The sequence below is a fragment of the Lipotes vexillifer genome, unplaced genomic scaffold (genome assembly GCF_000442215.2).
Source record: "Lipotes vexillifer unplaced genomic scaffold, Lipotes_vexillifer_v1.1 scaffold125, whole genome shotgun sequence".
In the NCBI taxonomy this organism is placed as follows: Eukaryota; Metazoa; Chordata; class Mammalia; order Artiodactyla; family Lipotidae; genus Lipotes; species Lipotes vexillifer.
The window spans coordinates 448,163-473,994 of NW_006785403.1; the positions used below are offsets into that span (position 1 = coordinate 448,163).

Consider the following 25,832-nt stretch of genomic DNA (forward strand, 5'->3'; position numbering starts at 1 on the left):
ATTCAAGCCTGTCCCTGGACTTACTACATATATTGCTTGTTGCCACTGCCAGTATGGTATGCGGTTCTGAGAGAGTAAGTAACACATCTTGTGGTCTTGTTTTTCATTTCACTGACAGTTAAATCTGTATTTAAATGCATTAGATTTCTGTAGTATATGAAAGATAATTATAATACCCTCAAATCTCCAAGCCCTTTCATTTCATTCATAACAGCATAAACATTGCATATAAACAGGCTTTCTTTTTTCTTGGCTGCACCTTGAGGCCTGCAGAATCTTAGTTCTCCATCCCAGGATTGAACCCGGGCCCTCGACAGTGAAAGTGCAGAGTCCTAACCACTGTACCTCCAGGGAATTCCCTAAACATCATTTTTATTTTGCTTTTCCCTTTTGACTTCATCTTGATTGCCCTGAGGTAGCACTGGCCTCATTCCCTTCTTTGTGTTATCTTTTATAAGAAAAATCTGGAGTAAAAATTAAGTAATTAATATGGATTGTACTATGTCAGGAGTGACTTAGGTTTTGAATTTGTCTCATCATCCCAGTTTCCAGTGTATCTTCATGTTTCACAAAGCAATTTGCCTGCTTTTGTTCCATACATTTTTGCCCCTCCTTTCCCAGCTATCATGTAAACCTAGATGAATGAAAGTTCGCAATTAAATCCAATCTAGTAATGTATACCTACAGGGGTTAGGGGAGATTATTCTTGTATGCTGTGGTTCTACCTTTAAGTGCTTGCTCACAAGTTGGATTTGAAATGGATTCTTATCATTGTAGGAAAGATTAGAGGTAGAGCTCTCATTGCAAGTTATAAACTTTAAAAGAAAATCACTAAAATGTTGGGCTGGTTCATGTTCACAGGCAGCGAGGGTCATGTTACAGATCGTGTTGATTTCTATATTTGCACCAGTAATCTAAATTTAAACTTATTCTTGGGCATCCTTTGAGCAAACCAGATGCCGAAAGCAGACCAGGGAATGACAGCCCAGAATAAGGGTGTTGTCAGGGTTGGCGAGCATGTTGCAATGACACAATGTGTTTTCTTTTCTAATTTTTGTTACCTCCAGCTTTGACCACCTCTTCTAAATATGAAAAATAAAAATTAATATTAAAATATTTTAAATGTTAACATTTTTAAAAACAAGGCAAAAAGACACTGACAAAAGAACAGACTGTTACTTCTCCATTTGAAAGAAATAGGGTTGCTGGATGTACATATTTAAATTGGATTTATTCCTAATGTCATTTGCTCTGGCTTAAAACTTTTTAGAATGAAAGGTGTTATCCAAAATTCCCTCCTGAATTATTAAATGTTCTATTTATGAAGAACACATATACATTAAAATTTTAAGGACAGAGTGATTTTGAAAATATGTTGTGTTCTATCTTTATCTTTTTGATAGATTATAAAGAAAATAAAACATAAAAATTCATTTTTCTTCTAGAAATAATCTAGATGATTTTACAAAATCATCACTGTTGGGAACAAAAGAAACATTCTCCTTTAGACTAGTTAGCTTTTCTTTCCTAACATGGCACCTTAATCGTTTTGATGACATTATGTAACCATTGTTTTCAATCAGAAAAAGGTTATAAACCAAGTGATACTGACTTTTTATAATTGCCTACTTAATAATGAACTACCAATGCTAAAAAAATTTTTCCAGTGATGAAATGTAAAAAGGACTCAAGTATGTAATACATTTTTAATGGTTATGAATTCACATTTAATTACAATTAGTGACATCTTAAATTGAGTTTGGAAAAGGTTATTTCACCCAGTGAAAAAGTGCAATTAAGATTTTCTCTACCTAGACTAGGAAAACGGACCTTTATTTTATTAAGACAGTTGAGATTTCAATATAAAATTAGCTTTAGTGAATTTTAAAAATGTTCTCTATGTTTATTCATTTGGGTTTATTGTATTTTATTTCTGATGTTGTATCTGTAATTGTATGTGCCCATGTTTAAACATCCAATAAGACTCATTTATTGTCATTAATGTTTATAAAAAAGCCAAGCAAATTAATGTGATCATTATCAACTTAATTCAGAAGTTACATTTTTCCTAGAATACTAGGTATCAAAAAAAGATTTAGGTAAGTAAAGCCATTGAAACAAATCTGTTGGAGGTTATCTTAGTTTTTGAAAAATCTATGAATTGAAAATTCCTTGATTTCTATGCACAAAATTTTTATTTTTTACTATATGAGAACTAATTTTTTTATATTCAATATAGGTTATAAATAATCTTTTTATAAATAATCTTGTTAAACAGATTTCCAGTTATTCAAGGCTTGGTCACATTACTGTTGACCTTCCCTCCAAGTCATTTTGTTGGATACCTGTTACTCTTTATCCTGGGAGTTGAAGTATTAGTAAGTAATTTACCATGTTACCACATTTTCAGGTCTCTTTCATACACATGTAACTCCTTTGAAATGACCTCATTTTCCCTTTCTTCTTTGGATTGCATTACTAGGTTCTCAGTTTTTTCTACCGCTATATGCTTACAGCTGGACTCATTGCATTTGCAGGTTGGCCATTTATCACTCCACTGTGGACTCGAGCAAAGGTATAAGTACTCACTTTGAAATTAGGCAGATTCATAGCGGCTTTGTTTTGATATGCGTTTAACTCAGGGAATTATTCATTTTTTTAAGAACAGGGTAGAATGTGACCTTACATAAAGATCCTGACCCTTTTGACAGGAGGACTGATGTTGACTTTAAGGTTTCAGTGATTCATGCAGACTTTCATATCAAAGTGAACTGGTCTTGTGGTGATTGAAATACTCAAGAAGCAGAGCTGATTTGTCCTTCTGTGAAGCACTTCCTAGATTCCTTTAGGCTCAAATATCTAAATGCCACAGAGGAACTGCCCAGAGCAGTGCGGTGGCATGAGAGGCCACACTCTGGACTCAAGTCAGAGGAGTCACCTCCCTCCTGGTCTGGAGCCACCTCAGTTTTTCTCTGGAGAAGTATTTATTCATGATAGATTATTTTAAAGTATAATTACTCCTGATTTTCTGCCTTTAACTAGGTAGGTAAGTACAGTGTGCTTCTACAAAGAATACTCTCATGTTTTCACTTTGATACTTTTTGGTGGAGGTAGCAGGAAGATAGAAATATCTTCTTTCTACTCTATGAGAACCTACAAAGTTTTCCAGTTAATGGGACTATTGACAATTTTTTGTCTTAATCTAATTACAGAAGTATTTTTACTTATTTCCCTCCTGGGCACAGTCATTTGATTATGATTGCAGGCCAGCTTTCTTAAAGATGTCATCAATATATGGTAGAACATAAATTGAATGAAGTGCTTGCTTTGAAACAGCAGACCTGAGTCTAAATCCTGGCTGCTTCATTTACTAGTAATAGATCTGGTGCTACTTATACTTTGACATCTCTGAGCTCAGTTTCCTCATCTGAAATACTGTGAATATTACAACCTACCTATTGAGGTTATTGTGAGAATTAAATGAGATAATGCATATATCATACCTAATATAGTGCCTACTATATAACAGATCCTTCACCAATAGTAACTATATTACTTTTTAAAGTAAACAGATGTAAAGCTTTGAATTTTCCTTTTAGTTTCACAGCCATGTAGTCTGTGAAACACTGAAGACAGTTTTTGTACCATAATTGTCTAAAGATAACTTTTTTCTTTATTTTAGAGCACCTCACTGAGTTGGATTTTCTTCTGTTTGCTCCTGGCAGTGTTCCCACTTATGCCTGTTGTAGGACGAAAGCCAAATATCTTTCTAGTGTATGTACCATATTTGAACTTATTTTCTTTTTAATGCAATTGTTTTTCTCAATCAACACTATGAAATATGAACCAAGTCTTGGCCATGAGTTTAAAATCATGTGAACAAACTAGAAGTTAGAATACTAATATCAAACCATTAGTCATAATTTTGGCTCAGGCTCTGAGAGGCATTAAAACTCCCTGAAGATGCTTCTGGACCTTTGTAAAAAATGAAATTGTGCCAGTGATAACTTAAAATGCCAAGAATTTTTTAAAGGTCTAGAAGCCTTTGTATGTTTTATATATTGGGAGATCAGTAAACGGTTTCACATGAAAAAATGTTCTGTTGCCAAAATTAAAAGGTCTAAAAGCCACTGATGATTGATGCAATCTCTATCTTTTCCTTTGATCATGTCCACATTTTAAATGTCTGAGAAAAATGAAATTCTCTTCTATTCTAATCTGAATGTAAAGATCTCCATGGGAGGGAACTCTCTGTACCTTGACAACTTTCTCATGTTTAATCACTTAAACTGTTAGAAAATTCTATATACCTTACCTGAATTCTCCATGCTGCTGTTATATTTATTTCTCCTCAATATATCCCAAGCAAATCTTTAAAATAACTGGTTACATTTGTTTTTAACTTTAAAGTTATCATCATGTAATCTAATGGCTGTGTGTGTGTGTGTGTGTGTGTGTGTGTGTGTGCAGGCGCTTGGCAAATTAAATGATCATTATTTCATTTAACATTTCCTTTCTTATTTTCTAATCATGTAATCATCTTTGTTACTTTCTTTTGAACTTTGTGTAACCAACTTTTTAGCATTCTAACCCCATCTTTAATAGATGAGGGTATATCTTTTGAAGGAAAATTAACTCAATATTTTTTTAAAGTATGTGTTCATTTTAAAGTACCTATAAATTATATACATTTTATCTCATTTCTGTGAGAATAACAATATGGACTAGATCAGAAATTATTCCAGGAAGTCAATTTATTAGCAGAGCTCAAAAAATTGTATTGAATTCTAAGACTATTTTATCTAAGCCATACTTTATTAGTTCTAAGTGAAAACATTTTGCAGCTGTCATAAACTGTAAACAGCATGTGCAAAGATGAATTCAAACATTTTATTTTTTGCTTCCCACTACTCTGTGAGCTCTTCTCTTGTCTCTGTAAAGCCGCTTTCCCTCCTTTCATTGGCCTCTACCCATCTGTCCTGCTCAAGCACTATTGACATATTTGAACAGGACTTATGCTAAAAGGAAAAGAAATTATATAAATGGTCTTCATAGAAATTTTTCACTTTACCTATTCCAGTAAAGATTAACTCAGGAAGCAAACTTGTTAAACCATGAGAAATCTAATTTGTATTTTTAAAAATTATGTTGTTTCCCCTCTTGATTTAAATTCCTCAGTGCTTCAAGTTTCCCAGTAGCTATATTTGCAACTTCTTCATTTTGCCTCCTGGTTTATGGAGAAATTGCTGCTCTCCATTTGATCTCTCACCTCATTTCTCTTCTTTAGAAAATTACAAAGATAGGTATGTGAAATATTTAAGGACAAATTAAAAGAAAGAGCAAAAATTTATATAACATAGCTATAATATTCCTGTTACTCCAGTTTTCTGAGGTAAAAACATTTGCCAATTAATTGAAATTCCAAATTATTTTTTTAAGAGGGTATGGGGGAGAAAAGGCAAAAGCAAAGAATCTTAATCATACACGGTTATTTTTCATAAGATTTAATTAACTTTTCCCTCATGATTCTTAAAGAGAATATTAGAAGAATCAAAACAAAAGCAAAAACAAGCATTTTCCTGGGAGTTCCTGCTTCACGTTCTCTATGACCCTGCCTTTTGCTCTTTCTTATTTCTCTTAAACCAACTCCTTTTCACATAGTTCTATTATATTACTGGGTTCCAGATTCTATCTTCAACATAATTTCAGTCGTCCTGTGTTACTTGGATTTTTAGGAGGTGAGAAATAGAACTCAATAGCAATAGTACAGTATTTCCTTGATGTTAGTCTCCTTCGATTTCAGGAACCATACTGTATCTGGTGTTCTTGAAAAAGTTTAATTTGTTGTTTCATTACTGTACCAATGCCTCACCCACATGCTACTTTTGTGGCCCCTCTTCCATCCTTCCCTTAGCCAGAAACAGCTGTGAAAAGCACCAACGTCAGTGATAGAGAGGAACAATTTGTAGATTATAAATGTAGATTTTCCTTTTTGTATGAGTAGATGCTCATAGTCAGAAAATGTGTGGTGTAGATACTGATATATTTGTTTAGCTATCTTTTATATTGTTTTCTGTAAATTTGTCCAAGTCAAGCTGAGAATTATGGTATGCGTAAATGTTCAAAAAAATCAAATTATGGAAATAAGATGAAGTTACTTAAAAAATTGTGTGAAAAGTTACAAATAACACCATCCCCACAGGATCTTTATTCTAAGATTTTTATTCTTCTTACACCTGTGTATCCATTTTGTTACTTCATCTTGATTAAGCAAATGATTGAGAGGTTCTATATTAGAGTAAAATATCTAATATTTTCATGTGATATATATTCTATAAATGTCTTAAGAAAATTTGAAATTGTGAATTGTGTTTTAAAACAGAGTGGGTGCAGGCTTGCTGGTTCTTCTGCTATCCCTGTTTGTTGTAACATCTGTCTTAAAAAGAAAAGATAGTTTTGTAAATGAAGAGCTGGTGTTACATCTATTACAGGTCAGTTACAGATTTTCAGCACTATGTTCTACAAATGATACACTAAAATGTATCTTACAGTTGTACTTAATTATATTGTTCTTAAGATGCCATCCTGTTTTTTTTTAACCTCAATACCAGCTGAGAAGAGTTTTCTGTTTAAGATATTACATGGAAATATATTCTCTAAAAGGTGTGAAATAGCAAAAAGGTCAACAGGAGGCCCCCCGCAAAACGCCTAGATAGCAGAGATTAAGGAGATATAAGAGGTATTGTCCAAAGAGTTGAACTGAGAAAGACTTCCTCTGGTCTGAGATTCTGTGTTGTCCTAGTTTGGGTCAGGAAATAAGCTCTTTGAGATGAAAGCAGCCGCTTAGTCTGTTTACATGAAAATTAGTCAGTTTAAGACTTCAGATGACATACTAGGAGAAAATAAACTTCACCTTGGTTGGTGGTTTTGGAGTGGTGAAAAGAACTTTGAACTTGACATTTCAAAATTGAGTCAATTCCCAGTTATGCTTTGTACTAGATGTGTGATTTTCAGTAATAGAACTTGTCTGTTTGTTTTTAATCTGTAAAGATAATATCCAGTAGGGTTGTAAGAGATTATATGATGTCATATTCTGTAAAATGATAGCTTTTTTGTAGATAAGAGTGGAAACCACTTTTTTTTTCCTTTTCAACAATAAACAATAAACCACATCTAGAGCACTGAGAAAAAACTTGTTTGAGTCTCCTCAAAAAATTTACTCAGAACAAAGCTGGGATAATAGTATTTCCAAGAACACTCAAAAATTAAAATATACAACACTTAAAAGATGTTAACTCGTTCTTGGAGAACAACAGAGAACATATAAACTTGTCAAAGATCCTATCAGGCTATTGAAGCGTATCTTTTTTTTTTTGCGGTATGCGGGCCTCTCACTGTTGTGGCCTCTCGCATTGCGGAGCACAGGCTCTAGACGCGCAGGCTCAGCGGCCATGGCTCACGGGCCCAGCCACCCCGCGGTATGTGGGATCTTCCCAGACCGGGACACGAACCCATGTCCCCTGCATTGGCAGGCGGACTCTCAACCACTGCACCACCAGGGAAGCCCTGTTGAAGTGTATCTTTTCATTTTAAATGGTATACCGACTGGTTTTACACTAAACCATAGTAGCTTTGAAAAAATTCACCTGTAATACTGAATACTTTGACAGAAGTGAGTGTTTCTGAACCTTACTCTGTAGGAGCAAAGAATACCATGTTAAAATTCTTATGGACTTTGTGAGAAATACCCCTAAGTATAAAGTAATTCCTTCTTACCTATTAATTTGCATTCATTCCTCTATTGTGCACCATATATATATTTTTATGATTCTAAGATTTGTGTCTTCTCACATTTTAATATATCTAAAATGAGAATGTGTCTTACATTTGAAAGGATCCTAGAATTGTGTCATAGATTTATTGACAGCAATTTTTCCTTCTTAATTCACTGAAAATATGAGTAAATTAAATGTATCTCTAGGATTTGGTGGTCAGGTTGCTAATCTGATCTTTAAGAGAGTTTACTTTGTTCATAGCCATAATTTAGCTCATCTCTTAAACTGGCTATTAATCTGCTAATTCAGGGGTCGGCAAACATTTTTCTGACGTGCTAGATTGTACATATTTTAGGCTTGTGGGGCATATGGAGTCTGTTGTCACTTTTCAGCTTACCATTGTAGGTCAAAGGGAGCTGTAGACAGCATGTGAATGAATGAGAGAGACCATGTTCCAATAAAATAATATTTCTAAAAGCAATAGTTTACCAACTCTACACTAGTTTGTCTATATTCCCTAAAGAATATTGTACTCCTTGTATTCCCAGTACCAGTGAAAACTCAGGCCACAGATATGTATTGAATGAATAAATAGATATGACTGTTAGTGAGGGCCAGAGGTGGAAGACACTCACCCATATATGCCAAGCTATATACATTTCACTCTCTGCACTTCCATGATTTAAGAAAACTTCAAGATTAATAACAAATATTTCTAAGTAAAAACAGTGTGATAATGTATGCCAAAATACTCCTGAAAGTGTAAAACACCTCATTCATGCTTGTGAAGGAGGGCTTTTGCTTAGTACAAGAATTCTGACTGTTGGTCTTAGCCACAAGAAGGTGAGCTGGTCCAATTTCAATAACATTTTGGCCAGATTCCTGTTGTTCAAGCACTTTTCTGAGTATTCTTTCTAATATATAAATTAGTCACTCACCACCTTCTCTTTTATTTACGTCTTCTATGTTTGTTGTTTTCAGATGCTAAGCACCGTGCTTTCCATGTGTGTTGTGTATGGCACTCATAGTAGTCTACTCAAGAAACAAGGACTGCCTCTTATTAATCAGGTTGTTAGCTGGATAATATTAGGTAAGAGGTCAATCAAATCAAATGAGATAACTTTCCATCAAGTTACATCTTAAAATTATCCACTTACATCTGTATCATTGCTGTTGAAACAAATAATTTTGTTGTGGGAAAATAATAATAACAAGCTATTATTTCTGTCTCTTGTTGGAAGTTGACAAAGAAAATTAGAACTTTTGTGAGCATTCATGTGTTATTAAGAATTACTTGATAGAATATTTATGACTTGATAATGAAGCTGTATATTTATTCGCACCTGATAAAAAGTGCTTCCAGAAGAGAAGAGGGTTTTGTGAAGAGATTCCTTTGCTGAAATTTCATGTCAATTCATAAATTCTCAGTTCTTACACAGGGACTAGGAAGCAGTTCAATTTTATCTGTATTTCCCTTGCTGAAAATAACATTGATTAGTCACCTCCCAACACATTACACATTTTATAAAGCTGATTATACATTTTTTTTTTTTTTTTTGTATGTGGGCCTCTCACTGTTGTGGCCTCTCCCGTTGCGGAGCACAGGCTCCAGACGCACAGGGTCAGCGGCCATGGCTCACGGGCCCAGCCGCTCCGCGGCATGTGGGATCCTCCCGGACTGGGGCACGACCCCGTGTCCCCTGCATCGGCAGGCGGACTCTCAACCACTGCACCACCAGGGAAGCCCCTGATTATACTTTTTTTTTTTTTTTTTTTTTTTTGCGATATGTGGGCCTCTCACTGTCGTGGCCTCTCCCGTTGCCGGATGCGCAAGCTCAGCGCCCATGGCTCACGGGCCCAGCCGCTCCGCGGCATGTGGGATCCTCCCGGACTGGGGCACGACCCCGTGTCCCCTGCATCGGCAGGCGGACTCTCAACCACTGCACCACCAGGGAAGCCCCTGATTATACTTTTTTTTTTTTTTTTTTTTTTTTGCGATATGTGGGCCTCTCACTGTCGTGGCCTCTCCCGTTGCCGGATGCGCAAGCTCAGCGCCCATGGCTCACGGGCCCAGCCGCTCCGCGGCATGTGGGATCCTCCCGGACCGGGGCACGAACCCGTATCCCCTGCATCAGCAGGCGGACTCTCAACCACTGCGCCACCAGGGAGGCCCCTGATTATACATTTTAAAACGTATTCCTCTATAGTTGTTTTAAGAATGTGCGTGTGGAGCAAACAGATGTCATTTAAGGACTTAGCCTTTTCCTTCCAACTGGAAAACAGGAGCAAACTTTAAGTCCAGGTTTTTCATTAAAAAAAAAGAAAAAGTGGGCTTCCCTGGTGGTGCAGTGGTTGAGAATCTGCCTGCCAATGCAGGGGACACAGGTTCGAGCCCTGGTCTGGGAAGATCCCACATGCCACGGAGCAACTAGCCCCGTGAGCCACAACTACTGAGCCTGTGTGTCTGGAGCTTGTGCCGCGACAGTGAGAGGCCCACGCACCGCGATGAAGAGTGGCCCCCACTTGCCACAACTAGAGAAAGCCCACGCACAGAAACGAAGACCCAACACAGCCAAAATTTAATTAATTAATTAATTAATTTAAAAGAAAAAAGAAGTAAAGCAAACCAAGTAAAATTCACTTTTAAAAAAAGTTTATAATGCCTATGAATGATATGATGTGCAATTTAACATTTATTTATTTAGAAATGATTTTTGTTCATTATTAAAAAAAAAGATCTTTGGATGGAACTTTATCTTAAAAAGACGATTAAGGGATAGGAGTGTTTGTCCTTGGATTGCTCTTAAAATCCAAGCAGAGGCTTAAAAATACAACAGGAAACAGACATGTATCTCCTAAAGTTTTGATTTGCTCATTTTCTAAACACCTTGGTCATTGTATAAATGGAAGTTATTCTTGGACAATAAGTGTTCTTGTATATATAACTTTATTTTCACTGTGTAAACTTCATTTCATTATGGGCATTATGTAGGCCTTCCCTTTTAAATTATCTTGATTACTAAAGTTACTATTTACATTAATTCTGCATGACAATAGCAGAGACTGCTCTTTCATTTAAAAAATAAATGTGTTTAGTTTGTACTATGTTCTGGCACTATTCTGTTCTCTGAGAATAATAAGTATGGAACAAGTCCCTGCCCTCCTGGAGCTTATATTCTGCAGGGCTGGGTGGTGGGGCTAGTAATCTAGCGGGGTATCTATATGTAATTGTCTCTCATATGACATGTTAGTTTTCAAATCCACAGAAAAATCAAAAATTATGAATGGCAATGATGACATTAAAGGGAAGTCTTTTTATTTTCCTGCATAACTTCAAAAATATGCGGTGTATATAACACACACCAGCATATAAACAATATATCACCTAGGGATAAACCACATGACGAAGAGAAGCAAAGAAAACAGACTTTGTGTTCATATTATTGTATCTCATTTTTAAACATCTGAAACGTCTAAAAAGGTTAAAAAAAGAGAAATTTCCCAGAATTATAGAAAGTCATCCTCTACTTCATGTTCTTGTCCATCTGTGATTATGAGTGTATGTATGTATAAAATTTTTTAAACATCATATTCAATATTTTTATCTATTCTAACATCCTTATATTAATTTTTCAGTTGACTTAATAATATCCTTTATGGTATTTTCCCTTTGTCTTTTATGACATTGACATTTTTGAAGAATATAGCCAATTAACTCTGGGAAAACTTATATTTTACCCATAAGTTATGCTGAGACATTCTAACCAAGAACAAGGGATGTTCTTTCACTTGTTCAAGTCTACCTCTGTGCCTTTAAAAGCAGTCTTCATAGTTTTCTTCATATAGGCTGTGAATATTTCCTGTTAAATATATTCCTAAGTATTTTATCTTTTTTGTTGCTATTATAAATGAGCTTTTCTCATTCATTGTATCTTCTAATTTTTTTTTTTTTGAGTATAAGATGCTATTGATTTTTGCATGTTAATTTTATATCCTACTTCTTTACTGAATTTTCCTTTCTTGAGTTAGGTTTATCATTGACTCTCTAAGTAGAATTTTCCAAGAATACCCTCATGTAATTTACAAATACAGATATGTATTTCCCCCTTCCTGTTCTTATTCCTCTCTTTTCTTTCATTTACTCGCATTGGCTAATACCTACAGAACAATGTTAAATAGTAGAGATAGTGAACCTCCTTGATTTTTTTCCTGATCTTAGTGGGAGTGTCTCTGGAGTCCCCCCATTTAAGACAAATGCTGGCTTTAGGACTGAGGTATATATATTTATCATGTTAAAGAAAGTACATGCTCTCCTGTTTTATTTAGGGTTTTTATTAAGAATGGATGTTGAATTTTATCAAAGACATTTTAAACATCTATGGAGATAATAATATGTTTTTTTTCCCCTAGACCTGTTAATATGGTGAATAATACTAATAGATTTCCAGTATTGAGCCATTCTTGCATTTCTGATATAAACTCCTAAGACACATTTGATTATAACGTATTATTTTCTCAATGTAGTGTTGGAGTTCATTTGCTACTATTTTTCCATCAGTATTCATAAATGATATTGTTCTTTAATTTTCTTTGGTGTTCTAAATTTATCAGGCTTAGTTATCAATGTTATATTTGCTACATAAAAAGAATTGTTTCTCTTTAATTTCTGTACTCTGAAACAATTTATGTAGCACTGGGACTATCTGTTCTGTAAAGTCCTGAAAGAATTCCCCTGTGAAACTATCTGAATTTAGTCCTTTTTTGTTGGGTAGTCCCCTGATAACTTTGTATTTCTCTATGAAATTGGTCTGTTTAAGCTTTTTATCTCTACTGCGGTTAGTTTGGAAAGCTATATTTGCTTAAGGAATTTTCTGTTTCTTCTAGATTTTCAAATTTATTCATATAGAGGGATGCAAAGTAATCTCTTATGATTTTAAAAAATTCCTTCTGTATCATTAGTCATTTCCCTCATAATTTATTTTGTGTATTTGCACTTTCTTCCTTTTCTTTGATTAACTTAGCTAGTGGTTTGTCCTTTTTGTTTATTTTCTCAAAAAACATGGATTTTGATTTACTAATTTGATCTACTGTTTTTCTGTTCACTACCTCATTAATTTTTGCTTTATCTTTAATTTCTAGTTTTATTACATTGTGTCTGAGAGTATTTTTTGTATTATTTTTACCTTATAGGCCCTACTGATATTTTCCTTGTGCACTAGTGTATATGATTAACATTAGCATCCCATAGGTTTTAGTAAGTTGTGTTTCCATTTTCATTTGTTGAAATATCTTTTTATTTCCCTTTTAATTTCTTTTTTGATCCATTAGTTGTTCAGGAGTATGTTGTTTAATTTCCACATATTTGTAGATTTTTCAGCTTTCTCTTGTTGTAATTTCTAGTTTTATACCATTATAGTCAGTAAAGATACTTGAAATGATTTCAGTCTTATTAAATTTGTTTTGTGATCTATTATATGATCTATCCTGGAGAATGTTCCATGCACAGAATGTGTTCTGCTGCTACTAGTTGGAATGTTATATAAATTTTTGTTAGATCCATTTGGTCTAATGTATGGTTCAAGTCTAATGTTTCCTTGTTGATTTTCTCTCTGGATGATCTATCCCTTTCTGAAAGTGGAATATTGAGGTCTCCTATTATTGTTGTATTCTTGTCTATTTCTCCCTTCAGATCTATTAGTATTTGCTTAATATATTTAGGGGCTCTGATGTTGGGTGCATATATTTTTACAGTTGTTATATCTACCTGATCAGCTGACCCCTTTATCATTATGTAATGACCTTATTTGTCTGTTGTTAACATTTTTTGGCTTAAAGTCTATTTTGTTTGATATAGCTATAGTTACCCTTCACTTTCTTTTGGTTTCTACTTGTATAGAATATCTTTTCCATTCCTTCACTTTGAGCCTATGTGTGTCCTTAAATCTGAAGTGAGTCTCTTATAGGCTGGACATATATTTTAAACAAGACATTTCCTCCTTGGGATTAGGAAAGCATAGGTACTAGAGGATGCCTACCATATGGTGCAAGGCATGAAATAGTTGACTCATAGGTAGGTCAGCAGTATCTCCAGAGGTATCTTCCAGGCACTAATTCACTGTAGTCTAGCTCCAGTGAACATTTTTTGCTAATGTGCTGGGATACCTAAATGGGTTATATGTTATGCAACTGGTTCTAACTTATGTCACTCAGGATGGGGACTCTTATTTCCCTTTTAGCATCTTATCAATCCTTTACACAAAAGTCAAACAAATACAGAAAATACAGGTTGGTAAAACAGGTCTCATTTGAACTGGCTTTTTAAATAAATATTAAAATACTATTTCTTTCTGTTAAAATATGTACCAGATGATGATAACGTTACTGGAATTACACATCTGAAAAAAAATCAGAAGTGATTCCTTTAAGACTACTGTAAATATAACTTACATAATCTTAAATCTTGCAGTGACTCAACTTTGAATGAGATTGTCTTTACATTTAACTTCTTAGTAGATGTTGACTAGCAGTAATAATAGCACCTAGCAGTTATTAAGCACTTACTGTATCTCAGGCACTATGTTCAAGGAGCATTTTATAGGTGAAATTGTATTTAAACCTCACAACAACTTTATTCATTTCTACTTAACAGATGGAAATACTGCTTAGATAGATTAACAAACTTGCCTCATGGTTAAAGAGTTATAAGTAATTCAGCCAGGATGCCCTCCCAAGTTATCTGTCTTCATACTTTAGAGCATTTCATTCCACGCATATTGCCATCCTAGCCAGGAGGATTAGGAAATTATGCACATTTTCTTTCCAAAATAAAGATTGGGGAGTTTATGTTTTGCTACCCACCCCTCCCCCAACTTATTTGCTCTTCTCCCACTGAAGTAGTTGCTTTCTAATCCTGAGAAGAAAGATTGCTTCACTTGCTTGGATTACTCTTATTAAAGCTGTCATGTGCGGTGAAGTCCTTGTCTCCTGTCTCTAATTTTCTAACTGGCACACTACAACTCTCAATGCGTACTTTGCAGTGGGAAAACTTGGAGGAGGGAGTATTTAGGAAAAATCAATTTCTGGGGAGTAAGTTGTCTTTGAACTAAATGTTTAATTAGGAGAAAAGTTTCTGAATCTTGAGTAATTTTTTTTTATTATTTACATTAGAAAATGACAAATTATTTATTAAGAGTTATTACAGTGAGCAAGGCTGAATATAAATTGGGAAAATCTGAACTAAATTGTGGTTAAAATGGTGAAATGTAATTTTAAATAAAAATGTGAAGTTTCAAATTTCTTACAAAAACGAGTAGGGCAAATGTGGCTTCATTTTAAATGTCACACAAATAATAAATGCTATAAATGATAATAAAGTATTCAGTGCTTTAAACTCAACATACCCTGTGTCACTTGTACTAACACTACCCACATTTGTTTTATTGCAGCCTCTTCCTTCATCGTGCCTCTACTGAGTCCTCTGATTCTCTTTGATCGGCTGTTTAGCATTCTTGTTTCCTCAATGTCGACCTACCTACTTCTAAGCACGGGGTATAAACTGTTTTTAAATTTTAATTTTTAGTAGCAAGTTTTAAATGACATATTGACATTTCTCTGAGTATTTAACCTCTGGAAATGAAAAATACGTGAATCTTGAGGAATAAATTATAAGTATTTTTCCTCTGTAAAAACTGTATGTGACTTGATCTGTAATCTTCAGTTTTCTTTTTCTTATCATGTTCATAGTATTGCCTGTAGTCTTTGTGTTTCTGTTTATTTCCTGAAGTTGCTTAAATATTGCTTACCTACAGTGTTAGAGAGTTCTGACAGATTGTGGAGGAATTTTAAGTCTCAAACAATGACTTATAAGAATTTTAGTCTTTGTTGCATTCCTTTCATGCGCTTTAAATTATGTTTTGATTTGTTCATTCTTCTTTAAGTATAATATTTTATTTTTACTCTTACATATGTCATAGTCCAGATATTCCTTTTGATTCAGAAACCTTTTAGAATATTTTCCCAAAAGGTAAACTGTTAAAAAGTTAAACATTTTCATTGAAGATTAAAATTTTCTTGTAAAACAAAACCAAAAAAGAACAGCTTGATTTGGGTTGGGTTCTGAAGCATTCTCTAGAAATCAGTGAGAACAATGACATACTCTCCCATCTACTTTGAAGAAAAGAGTTCTTCACTTGCTTTTGAATTTTATTTCATCTTTACTTAAATCTTCATGAGGGTGAGAAATATGCACTTTATAATAAACACTGAATAGAGCAGACAAATCGAATAACCACCACTCAGACAGTTTCAAAATTTGGTCCAAATATAGGATCTTTATCCCAATTAGAATAAACCTAGGGATTTACCATTGTGCACATTTAAGCACATTTAATTTAAGAAATCTAAAAAGTGAAAAATCACTCCTAAAATCAGAATAAGTATGACCTTATTAATGAATGTATTAAGAAATATATTACCCAACATCAGAAAGTATATTCACTGTTGCAAAAAAAAATTAGACAGAAGTAGCCTGAAAAACCAGTCTAATAATTTCAGTTAGTACATTTTTCAGTGTCAAATCAGTTTTGCAAAACATAGTCCACCTGTTATCATTCCACGTCACTATTTTTGGACGACCTGGAGGGTTCTCCATGTAAATAAGTGAATAGTCAGAATTATAGGATATTTAAAGGAAATGCAGTTTCATTACTTTACAAAAGTACAGTAATAGCAATCCTACTTCTAACAATGCACCCTTGATTAAATGAATAAAGAAGATTTATTTTTAATCAGCATTTAATTATTTTTATGCAGATGGACGCTATTATAATACTTGAAAATAGTTCTCTTTAGTTGGTTAAACATTTTCATCCAAAATTTTGATTATATTATCCCTTTGCTTAACAAAGTATAATACAAACTAAATGTCTTTTCAGCCCTGTTCAATTTGCACAGAGACCAAACTAGCAGATCCTAATTTAGAAAGGTTTTATTATGTACACTCTGAGCCCATGATGGCATTTCATTGGTATTTCAGTTTATTAATTCAGATATACAGACTTTATATGAGATATTGGTTCTCTAAAGAAATAAAGTCCCATAAGAAGATCGTCTTTATCAGATTTATTCATCTACATTTTACAAAAATTTTATTTTATAGTTTTTGAAAAGAAGTAAATCTGTAGCACTATTTGTAGAACTATGGAATTTATGTTTTTACATATTAGGAAAGAATAATTTCATATATAAGTGCAAATATTTTTAAAATCATGGGTTTTTTTCTTTGTTTTTTGCTCAGAGAGTACACTTTCTTGATTCAATTAGTCAAGTTTTTGCTCACATTTCTAGTGTCTTGAACACTAGACAGACATACAGTTAGAACAATTAGTGTACCCCAGGTGTATAATAGAGTTGTAAGCTGCTATAAAATATGTACTCTATTTTACAATGTTAGGCAATTACAAAATGCAACAATTAAGTTATCATAATTTAAGTTGTGAATTGTGTGATATAAAGAATGACTAGAGACAGGGTTTGGGTAAGGGAGCTGAACTGGTGCCATCAAGGACTCATGTAGAAATTGAACTAAATTTTCAAGAATGGCTAGGATACAGACATTCTAATTCTTTCTTTTTCAATTTTTTTTTATTCATTGTAAACATAGTATAATCACATTTTGAAGAGTAGGAATAAGGAAGAAAAATCATCTATTAACCCTACCCCTCCTATTGATGTTCTGACATATTTCCTTCCAGTCTTAGCTCTGTATTTATCTTTTTAACACAGTATTAATCATAGTCCATGTACTATTTTATATCTTTATTTTCTACTTTGCTGTATTTTATTTTTAATGTTTTAAAATTTTTATTTTATTTATGGTTGTGTTGGGTCTTTGCTGCTGCATGCGGACTTTCTCTAGTTGTATTGAGCGGGGACTACTCTTCGTTGCGGTGCTCGGGCTTCTCATTGCGGTGGCTTCTCTTGTTGCGAACGGGCTCTAGGGGCATGGGCTTCAGTAGTTGTGGCACGCAGGCTTAGCTGCTCCCTGGCATGTGGGATCTTCCCGGACCAGGGATCGAACCCGTGTCCCCTGCATTGGCAGGCAGATTCTTAACCAATGCGTCACCAGGGAAGTCCCTCTACTTTATTTTAGAAGCATTTTCCTAGTTGGCTTATAGGCTTCCTAACCATCTTTTTTTTTTTTTTTTGCGGTACACGGGCCTCTCACTGTTGTGGCCTCTCCCGTTGCGGAGCACAGGCTCCGGACTCACAGGCTCAGCGGCCAGGGCTCGCGGGTCTAGCTGCTCCGCGGCATGTGGGATCCTCCCAGACCGGGCCACGAACCCGTGTCCCCTGCATTGGCAGGTGGACTCTCAACCACTGCGCCACCAGGGAAGCTCCTAACCATCATTTTAATAGATTTTTAATATTCTATGACATGGCTGCACCTTGATCTTTCCTGTATTTTTTGGTCACTTTATTTACAGTTTTTATTATCATAAATAATGTTTTATGTTTTTATGCATAAGCCTTTTATATAGTTAGATTATTTCCTTTTTTCACTTCTCAGTTGTAGTGTAGGTGGGCCATAAAATATGAATTTTTTTTTACTTTGGTCTTAAGAACAGTGCCAGCTTATAATATTACCAACAACCTATAAGGGGACCTACTTCATCATATCCTTCACAGTATTTGGTATTTTCATTTTTAAATAAGAATATCAAATGCTATTTTAGTAGGCCAAAAATAGTGCAGCTTTGTGTCGATACATTTTTCTGCACTTGTTTTACTAATAATATTTTCTCACATATGTGTTGTCTGTTCATATCCTGGGGCGTCCTAAATCTTATATACCAAGTGATTTGTGTATGCTTTCTCAAACCTGAATGTTTTCTTCTGCCTGATCTTCGGTGTTTTAGTTTTATGATCAGTGTTAGAGTTTAAAGCATTTTGTTTCTTTTGTTTTCTCGTGTTTAGGAAATAGCGCAATATGGAATAGAGTTCAGTAGTTGAAAAAGTTGCAAGAGAAATACAGGTTTTTTTGTTTTAATTTGGTTTGCTTGATTTTGTTTTGCAACTTCCAATCAACAAATACTTATTATGAGGGAGCCTGTAGTGGTGACAAGACTGACCCAGTCAAAGATTTTCCAAACTAGTGGGGAATGCATATTAGTAAACATGTGATTAAAATAGTGTGATAACTACTATCATATGTAGAGTATTTTGGGGATTACAAAGGTGAAACACTTATCTTAAACTAGGGCAGAAAAGGGTTAGGAAAAGCATCTGTCACTGCATTATCTCATGAACGTTTCTCCTTTATCCACATTATAATGTCCACATTGTACGCCAGCCTAAAGATGTAGCATACATTATTTAACTAAACTCCCCTGTGGATATTAAGTTGTTTTCTTGTTTTTCTGTTCTGTAAACAATATTGTAACAAACATCTTCAGATGGGAATCATAGTGTATATGTCTGATTATTTTCTCAGGGTGAATTCCTAGAAGTGACATTGTTAGATTATACTATATGAATATTTTTTAGATTCTTGATGCATAGTATTAGATTGCCTTCCAGGAAGTGTTTATTCCTATGTAGAGAGTATGAGAGTTCCTTTTTCATTATACTCTTGTTGACATTTTTTTAATATGGGTAAATATTATAAGTGACTATGGCATCTATTTTATAATTTCTGTATCAGTTATCAATATGGTCAGACATTTTTATGGATTTACTGGCTCTTTTTTTTCTTTTTGAGAGGTTTATATTCCCGTATTGCACCCATTTTTTAAAAAATTTGGGATGTTTGTCTTGCTCTTCTCTGTATATTAATCATTTTAACTCAGGAATTGTCTTTTTACCTTTGTTTTATGCTTTCTTTCTTTTTTGTGTATTTGTGTCATTTACCTCATGAATGAATTTTAAATATCTCTACTATTTTAAGCATGTAATGATCTCAAGATCTGATAGATTTCAAAAGATGGTGTTAGAGTTGATATTTAAATGTTACTTTCCTTTCCTATTTTCTTCTTCTGGAAAGTAAAAAATTTAAATTTTGTGATATTGTAACTTAGAAGTATTATCAAAATTGTTTTAATTTTGAGAAAGACCTATTAGTATGATAAATTTGCATTTTTATTCGTTTAATGTTTTTTTCTTTTCTACCCTCCCACTTCCACCTCACACCCCCCACCCCTTAGGTATGAAGCTCTCTTCCCGTTAGTATTGTCATGTTTGATGTTTGTCTGGATACACATGGAACAAGAAACCCTGCCACAATCTGTTGTTTTCTGTAAACAGAAGGTAGCTTGTCAAAATCATTCTTGCATTTATTTAAGAATATTAGAATATTCTCTATCCTATAAGGAGGTTGCAATGTTACTTCATCAAAAATTCTACTTAAAAATTTACAGTACTTAAGGCATTAATAATTAAGTTAATAATTAAGTCAAACAGTTTGTAAGGAAATTTTCACTTACAACAGAAAAGCATGATTTTATTGTTTCATGGGCATTATCTGGGTTGGGCTTTTCTTAGAGATTATTTGAGAATCTCTGATGCAAAAAAAACATTAATATAGGTGAAAGAATACTGGAGAAAGAATGTTCTTTATCTTGTTTGCCTTTGTTTTCACATCTAATTTTTCTTTCCTTCAATTTATTTTCGTTGGAAAGATATTCATGTTGTCACACTTCAATTTATGAATTTGATCATAAAGTGACATTTGTGTTCCAGTGTTATTTTTCTCTTTCTAGTCATTCTAATCCAAAATGCTTATTCTGTCACCTTAGTGATCATGGCCTCAGTCCAAATCTTAGACTGTTTATTCAACATAATATACTTTGAATTGGCTAAAAGCCAACCAGTTATTAAGGACACCTTTATCATGCTGAGCTAGAGAGCTAATTGATGTCTCTTGCCTTTATTTCAGAACTGAAGATAATTATAAGAAATTGGTGATAAAATATTTACAATTTTACTGAGGTCAGATAAAAGAAATATTGTAGGAAAATACCTTCATAGTTGATCCATTGATTCGTCCTTAACTGGTTCTAGTTGAGTTCACAAAGAGTACTTGATGTTTTAGAATAAACAGTTTCAATAAAGAAGAAACTTTATTGAAGTATATTGAGTAATTACTGGTTTTTAACTTTCAGTCCTGGAATATTAAAACAATACATGAAAAGAAGTTTTGATCAGATTCAAGTAAATGGTCAGACTGTCCTTAGTATTAAATATTCAAAATTTTAATAAATATTATTAAATTAAAAATGAGGTTTATTTTATTATTTTTTAAATTCTTTTTTTTTTTTTGCGGTACACGGACCTCTCACTGTTGTGGCCTCTCCCGTGGGCCTCTCACTGTTGTGGCCTCTCCCGTTGCGGAGCACAGGCTCCAGATGCGCAGGCTTAGCGGCCATGGCTCACGGGACCAGCCACTCCGCGGCATGTGGGATCTTCCCAGACTGGGGCACAAACCTGTGTCCCCTGCATCAGCAGGCGGACTCTCAACCACTGCGCCACCAGGGAAGCCCTAAATTCTATATTTTAACTGAAAGGAGATATGTCTTTTTCTAGAAAAGAGGATTAAAGCATCCCAAGAACTTAACAGAAAATTACATGGGAAGTGGGAGATAGGGAAAGTCTCCATTTAAACTTATCCATGAGTTTTTCTTTTGTGGAAAAAGGGGGATTAAGCAAGAGTGCATCCATCATGTTGGAACTGAGAGGCTTTTTATTTTACCAGGACAGAAATATATTGCTTTTTTATAGAGAGAAAATAATTTCTCTGGAAATATTTAATTTATCATGCTTTTTAATATCATACCATACTTGAGTTTGAGAAATCAGAGAAATCAGAAGTCAGAAAAGGGAAAAATTATATAGGGATTTAAAAGTGAAGCATTTATACAGGATAATAAAAAGCCCAATTCTCACTTTTATTACACATATGGCAATACTACAACTCTGTTCAGTATATTATTAACAGTATATTTTACCTTTCGGCAGATGTTATTAAGGTGAAATTAAGCTGTAGGAAAAGATTTATTTGTTTTTGTTTTCTTGTCAGTACAAGTTATCTTTCTAGCTATTGTAACTTTGACGGTAAGCTTGCTTTTGAGGGTAGAAGTAAGCAAACTGTTATTGTGCATTTATAAATTTCTTCTTATTTCACAGGTCTCCAGTATCCAATTCATCTATAATACTGATATAACCCAGTTTCGAGACCTCTATCTGGATGACATCCGTAGGGCCTTTTTCCTTGTATCCTTTTTATGGACTTCTGTTTTAAGGCACTGCAACCTCCCATTTAATGGAGTAAGAAGTGGAAGGGGTTTCTGCCTGTCATTTGGTAGTGGTATTACCTTGGAGGCCATTTAACCGCCCTCCCAACCATAATTTTCTCATATAGTTTACACTTCAAAAAAATTCTGAAACTATAGAAAAGCATAAAGAATGATATAACAAACAAATGTATATATGTGTATTCCTGCCATCCAAGGAGGTATCAACAACTAATATTTTGTCACATATGTCACACATTTTAAAAAATTAAAATATTACAGCTAAAGACAGTCTCCTTTCAACTTCCAACTCCAAACTAATTTCCCTCATCCAGAAGAAACCACTATTATGAGTTAGGTTTGTATCTTTTTATGTGTATTTTATACTATACTCATGTTACATAACATCTGTCCCACAAGGCTTTTGGATCACATCAGAGGCAATATTGTGTGAAAGTTATTTGTATTAGAATTTTGTAAGACAATGTGACAGAATAAAGTCTCACTTTGGGAAGGCTGGCTGACTGGGTTGAAAAAACTCATAGGGAGATATTTCCTTTGAACTTACCTTATAGGTCCAGAAAATAAATGTTCTTATTCTGTCCTCTACCTCTTGCCTTGACTCTCAATTTTGCTTTCTGTCTTTGCAGATTCCTTCCACTCAGCCTATACTAATAAAACACTTCTTCCTTTGAACCCTGCAACTCCCTATATTATAATTTCATCTTGTCCTTTGTGTCTACTACCAAGCTCCTTGCTGCTACCATTTCCTCCCCATTTATGTACTATATCCTCAAGCCTTGACCAGTGCCTGGCACATAGTACCTCTCCAATATTTGTCAAATGTCTCTGCTGAAGTTGTCCTCTCGTGGTCTGCAGGGCCTTCCTGATTGCACAGTCTCATCTGTTCAGTTTTACTTGACCACTCTTACAACATTCAACTCAATTGATTTTTCTCTTTCTTTTCCCTTGACATCCAGAACATGATCCAGGTTCTCTTCTCAGCTTTTTACACCATCTCTATTCTCCTTCATGGAAACTTGCTCTTCCTTTGCTCTTGAACCATGTATGTTTTTCTCCAAGCTCTATCATTAATCTTCTCCTCTAATTGTGCCTGGGTAATGTCATCCTCTCCTATAGCTTTGACTGACACCTGTGTACAAACAACTCTAAGATCTAATTCTCCAGCCCTGACCTCTCTGACCTTAAGAGTCATATGTCCAACATCCTGCTGGGCATCACCAGATATATGTCCACACTGACTAATGACTGCCCACCCCTCTCCAAAATCACTCTCTGCCAGGTCTCATCTCATTTAATGGCATCGCCATGCTCCCAGCTACCCAGGGCATCAAACTTGTCATATTTAACAACTCCCTGTCCAGTTTTAAAGTTCTATGGTCTCCCCTCCTTCTCCATTTCCACTCTAACCACACTGATTCAGACTTTCCTTGTCCCCAACATAGACTACTGAGATAGCTTCCTAACTGAATTTCCTGCCTCTAATTATTTGTATCCCTGATCCAAATATCTCACTGTTATTGGTATTTCTTATTTATATTACTCAACTAAAATTCTTGCCAGCTCTTCATTGTCTCCACAATAAAGTTCAAGGTTTTTTATTAATATGCCACCAATCTACATTTCTTGCTTCATCTTTCACTGTACCCTTCAATAAACCCTCAGCTTCTATCACACCTGCTTACTGTTTCTTGACTACATCATTTAATTTATTTTTTTCTTTTGTCTGCACTGGGTGGCATGTGGGATCTTAGTTCCCTGACCAGGGATTGAACCCTGCACCCCCTGCGTTGGAAGCATGGAGTCTTAACCACTGGATCGCTAGGGAAGTCCTTGACTACATCATTTATTTCCCACTGTTTACCTTTAAATTCATCTTATATATTTCTACATATCATCATAATCTTAGTCACCATATGAGCACTTTAAACTATTTTATTTATATTTATATTCTTAGTGCCTAGCTCTGCCTCTGACATGTACTAGATGATAAATCTTGGTTGATTAGTTGACCGGTTGAATGCATGGAACAATGAATATATTTAAGGCTCAAGTTACCAACGCAAATGCTGCTTTTTCACTGAAATTTGTCTTGATTCATACTTCCTTTTTAGTGTTTCTGTACAATTTTTGTGTATGTGTTTATGATAATAAAGTAACTAACATTTATCGAGCCCTTTCAGTGGGCCAGGCACTATTTTAAATACTTTACTAGCAGTAAGTTCTTAGACCCCAATATAATTAATACCTACTTTTTATTACTGCACTTTTACAAATGTAAGTTTAAGAAATGTCAAAAAGATGTTCTCATTCTCTATTGAATTATTTTAAAACATGATAATCTTATTTCTTCCTAAGCCTTTCAAAGAACCTGGCACGTTTCACGTGTAGTGGGTACACAGCCAGCATGTATGAAATGAAATTGTCGTATTTCAGCTGAAAATGTGTATCGCTTTTTTTTTTAATCATTAGCAGCCAACTACAACTAACAGTAATCCCACTGTTTATGTCAGAAGCGAGGAAAATAGTAACCTTCCCAAGGTTACTAATGACAAGGATGACCTCCCAGGCCTCGTTGTTCTTTGTACATTGCTTGTTCAGTCTAGTTCTTTCCAAATTCATTCACAAGGAGATACAATGGAACACTCATTTACAACAATTTATAATCAAATGTACAAGTAGAAAAGCAAATTACCCTCATGGTAGAATAGGTATATCTTCTCTCAATGAAAAAGAACTTTTATGAATTCTGACTTGTTTTGGCATTTCCTTAACTCTATTTAGGTTTTCTTCTTAATGACAGCCTTTTTTGGAACTGGGAATATAGCTTCTATTAACAGGTAATTTAAAATAAAAACAGCATATGTATAACCAGAAAATAATACAAGTAGGGATTTTGTTCTGTACCTTGCTTTTTACACTGAAAGATGCATTTTGAAAATTGGTATGTATGGGCACATACAAGTCTATCTCATTCGTTTTACTGATTTTGTAATAGTTCTTGAGACAATGTATACTTGTGCTTTAGTAAGAGTAGATTTCAGAAAATTAGTTTAAACATGCTTTTTAGAAGAACGTTCTTTTAAAGTTACAATGTGAACTCTAAACTCCTTTTTCTTTTTGTTGATTCCTTAGCTTTGACCTTGCCTCTGTCTATTGCTTTCTGACTGTGTTTAGTCCTTACATGATGGGAGCCCTGATGATGTGGAAGGTTGGTTTTCTTATTTTCTTAAGATACTGATTAATAAGATTATGAACTCATTGTGACAAATAAGATTATGTAACATGTGACATTAAGATTATAAAGTGACAGAGTTAAGTCGCATGGAAAGAAGATACCTTCTCAGACACTGTTGAATGGGAAGTCGGACACTTTAGCTTTTACTCCAAAATATAGTTAATCTTTTTACTTTACTCCTAAGCCCATTTAACTTCAAAAAAGTAGAGAGGCTGTTAGTCCCAGGAAGTCCTATCAAAGGTGATTAAAGCCTGTGGGGAGTGAAGGGTGGATCAAAACTGCTTTGCTCCTCAAGATCAAAGGCTCCCCGAACTAATGTTCCCCACCCCCAAGACTGCCAACATGTTATCTTTTCTCATAATCCCTGTACTTAGAACTGATTTATTCATTCAATAAATATGTCATTGAAGGCTTATCAGCACCAGTTGGGTACTAAGGGTTCTAAGATAATGACAAATTATCAGCTTTCCAAGGGTTCAGACTCTCCAATAGAATGTAATTCATGCTCTTTCC

The 25,832-nt window shown here is 34.5% G+C and overlaps 1 protein-coding gene across 1 annotated transcript in view; it reads left to right on the plus strand.

Annotated features, from left to right (window-relative positions):
- PIGN (phosphatidylinositol glycan anchor biosynthesis class N) overlaps positions 1-25,832 on the plus strand; it is a 102,874-nt gene that overhangs the window by 44,891 nt on the left and 32,151 nt on the right. The window contains exons 15-25 of the mRNA XM_007457530.1: positions 1-74; positions 2,279-2,378; positions 2,483-2,575; positions 3,683-3,774; positions 6,383-6,491; positions 8,757-8,865; positions 15,221-15,323; positions 19,976-20,078; positions 21,954-22,040; positions 24,866-24,921; positions 25,217-25,292. The exon at positions 1-74 is cut by the window's left edge and continues 1 nt beyond it. Coding sequence (XP_007457592.1) covers positions 1-74; positions 2,279-2,378; positions 2,483-2,575; positions 3,683-3,774; positions 6,383-6,491; positions 8,757-8,865; positions 15,221-15,323; positions 19,976-20,078; positions 21,954-22,040; positions 24,866-24,921; positions 25,217-25,292 — 1,002 coding nt within the window. The remainder of the gene's footprint in view (positions 75-2,278; positions 2,379-2,482; positions 2,576-3,682; positions 3,775-6,382; positions 6,492-8,756; positions 8,866-15,220; positions 15,324-19,975; positions 20,079-21,953; positions 22,041-24,865; positions 24,922-25,216; positions 25,293-25,832) is intronic.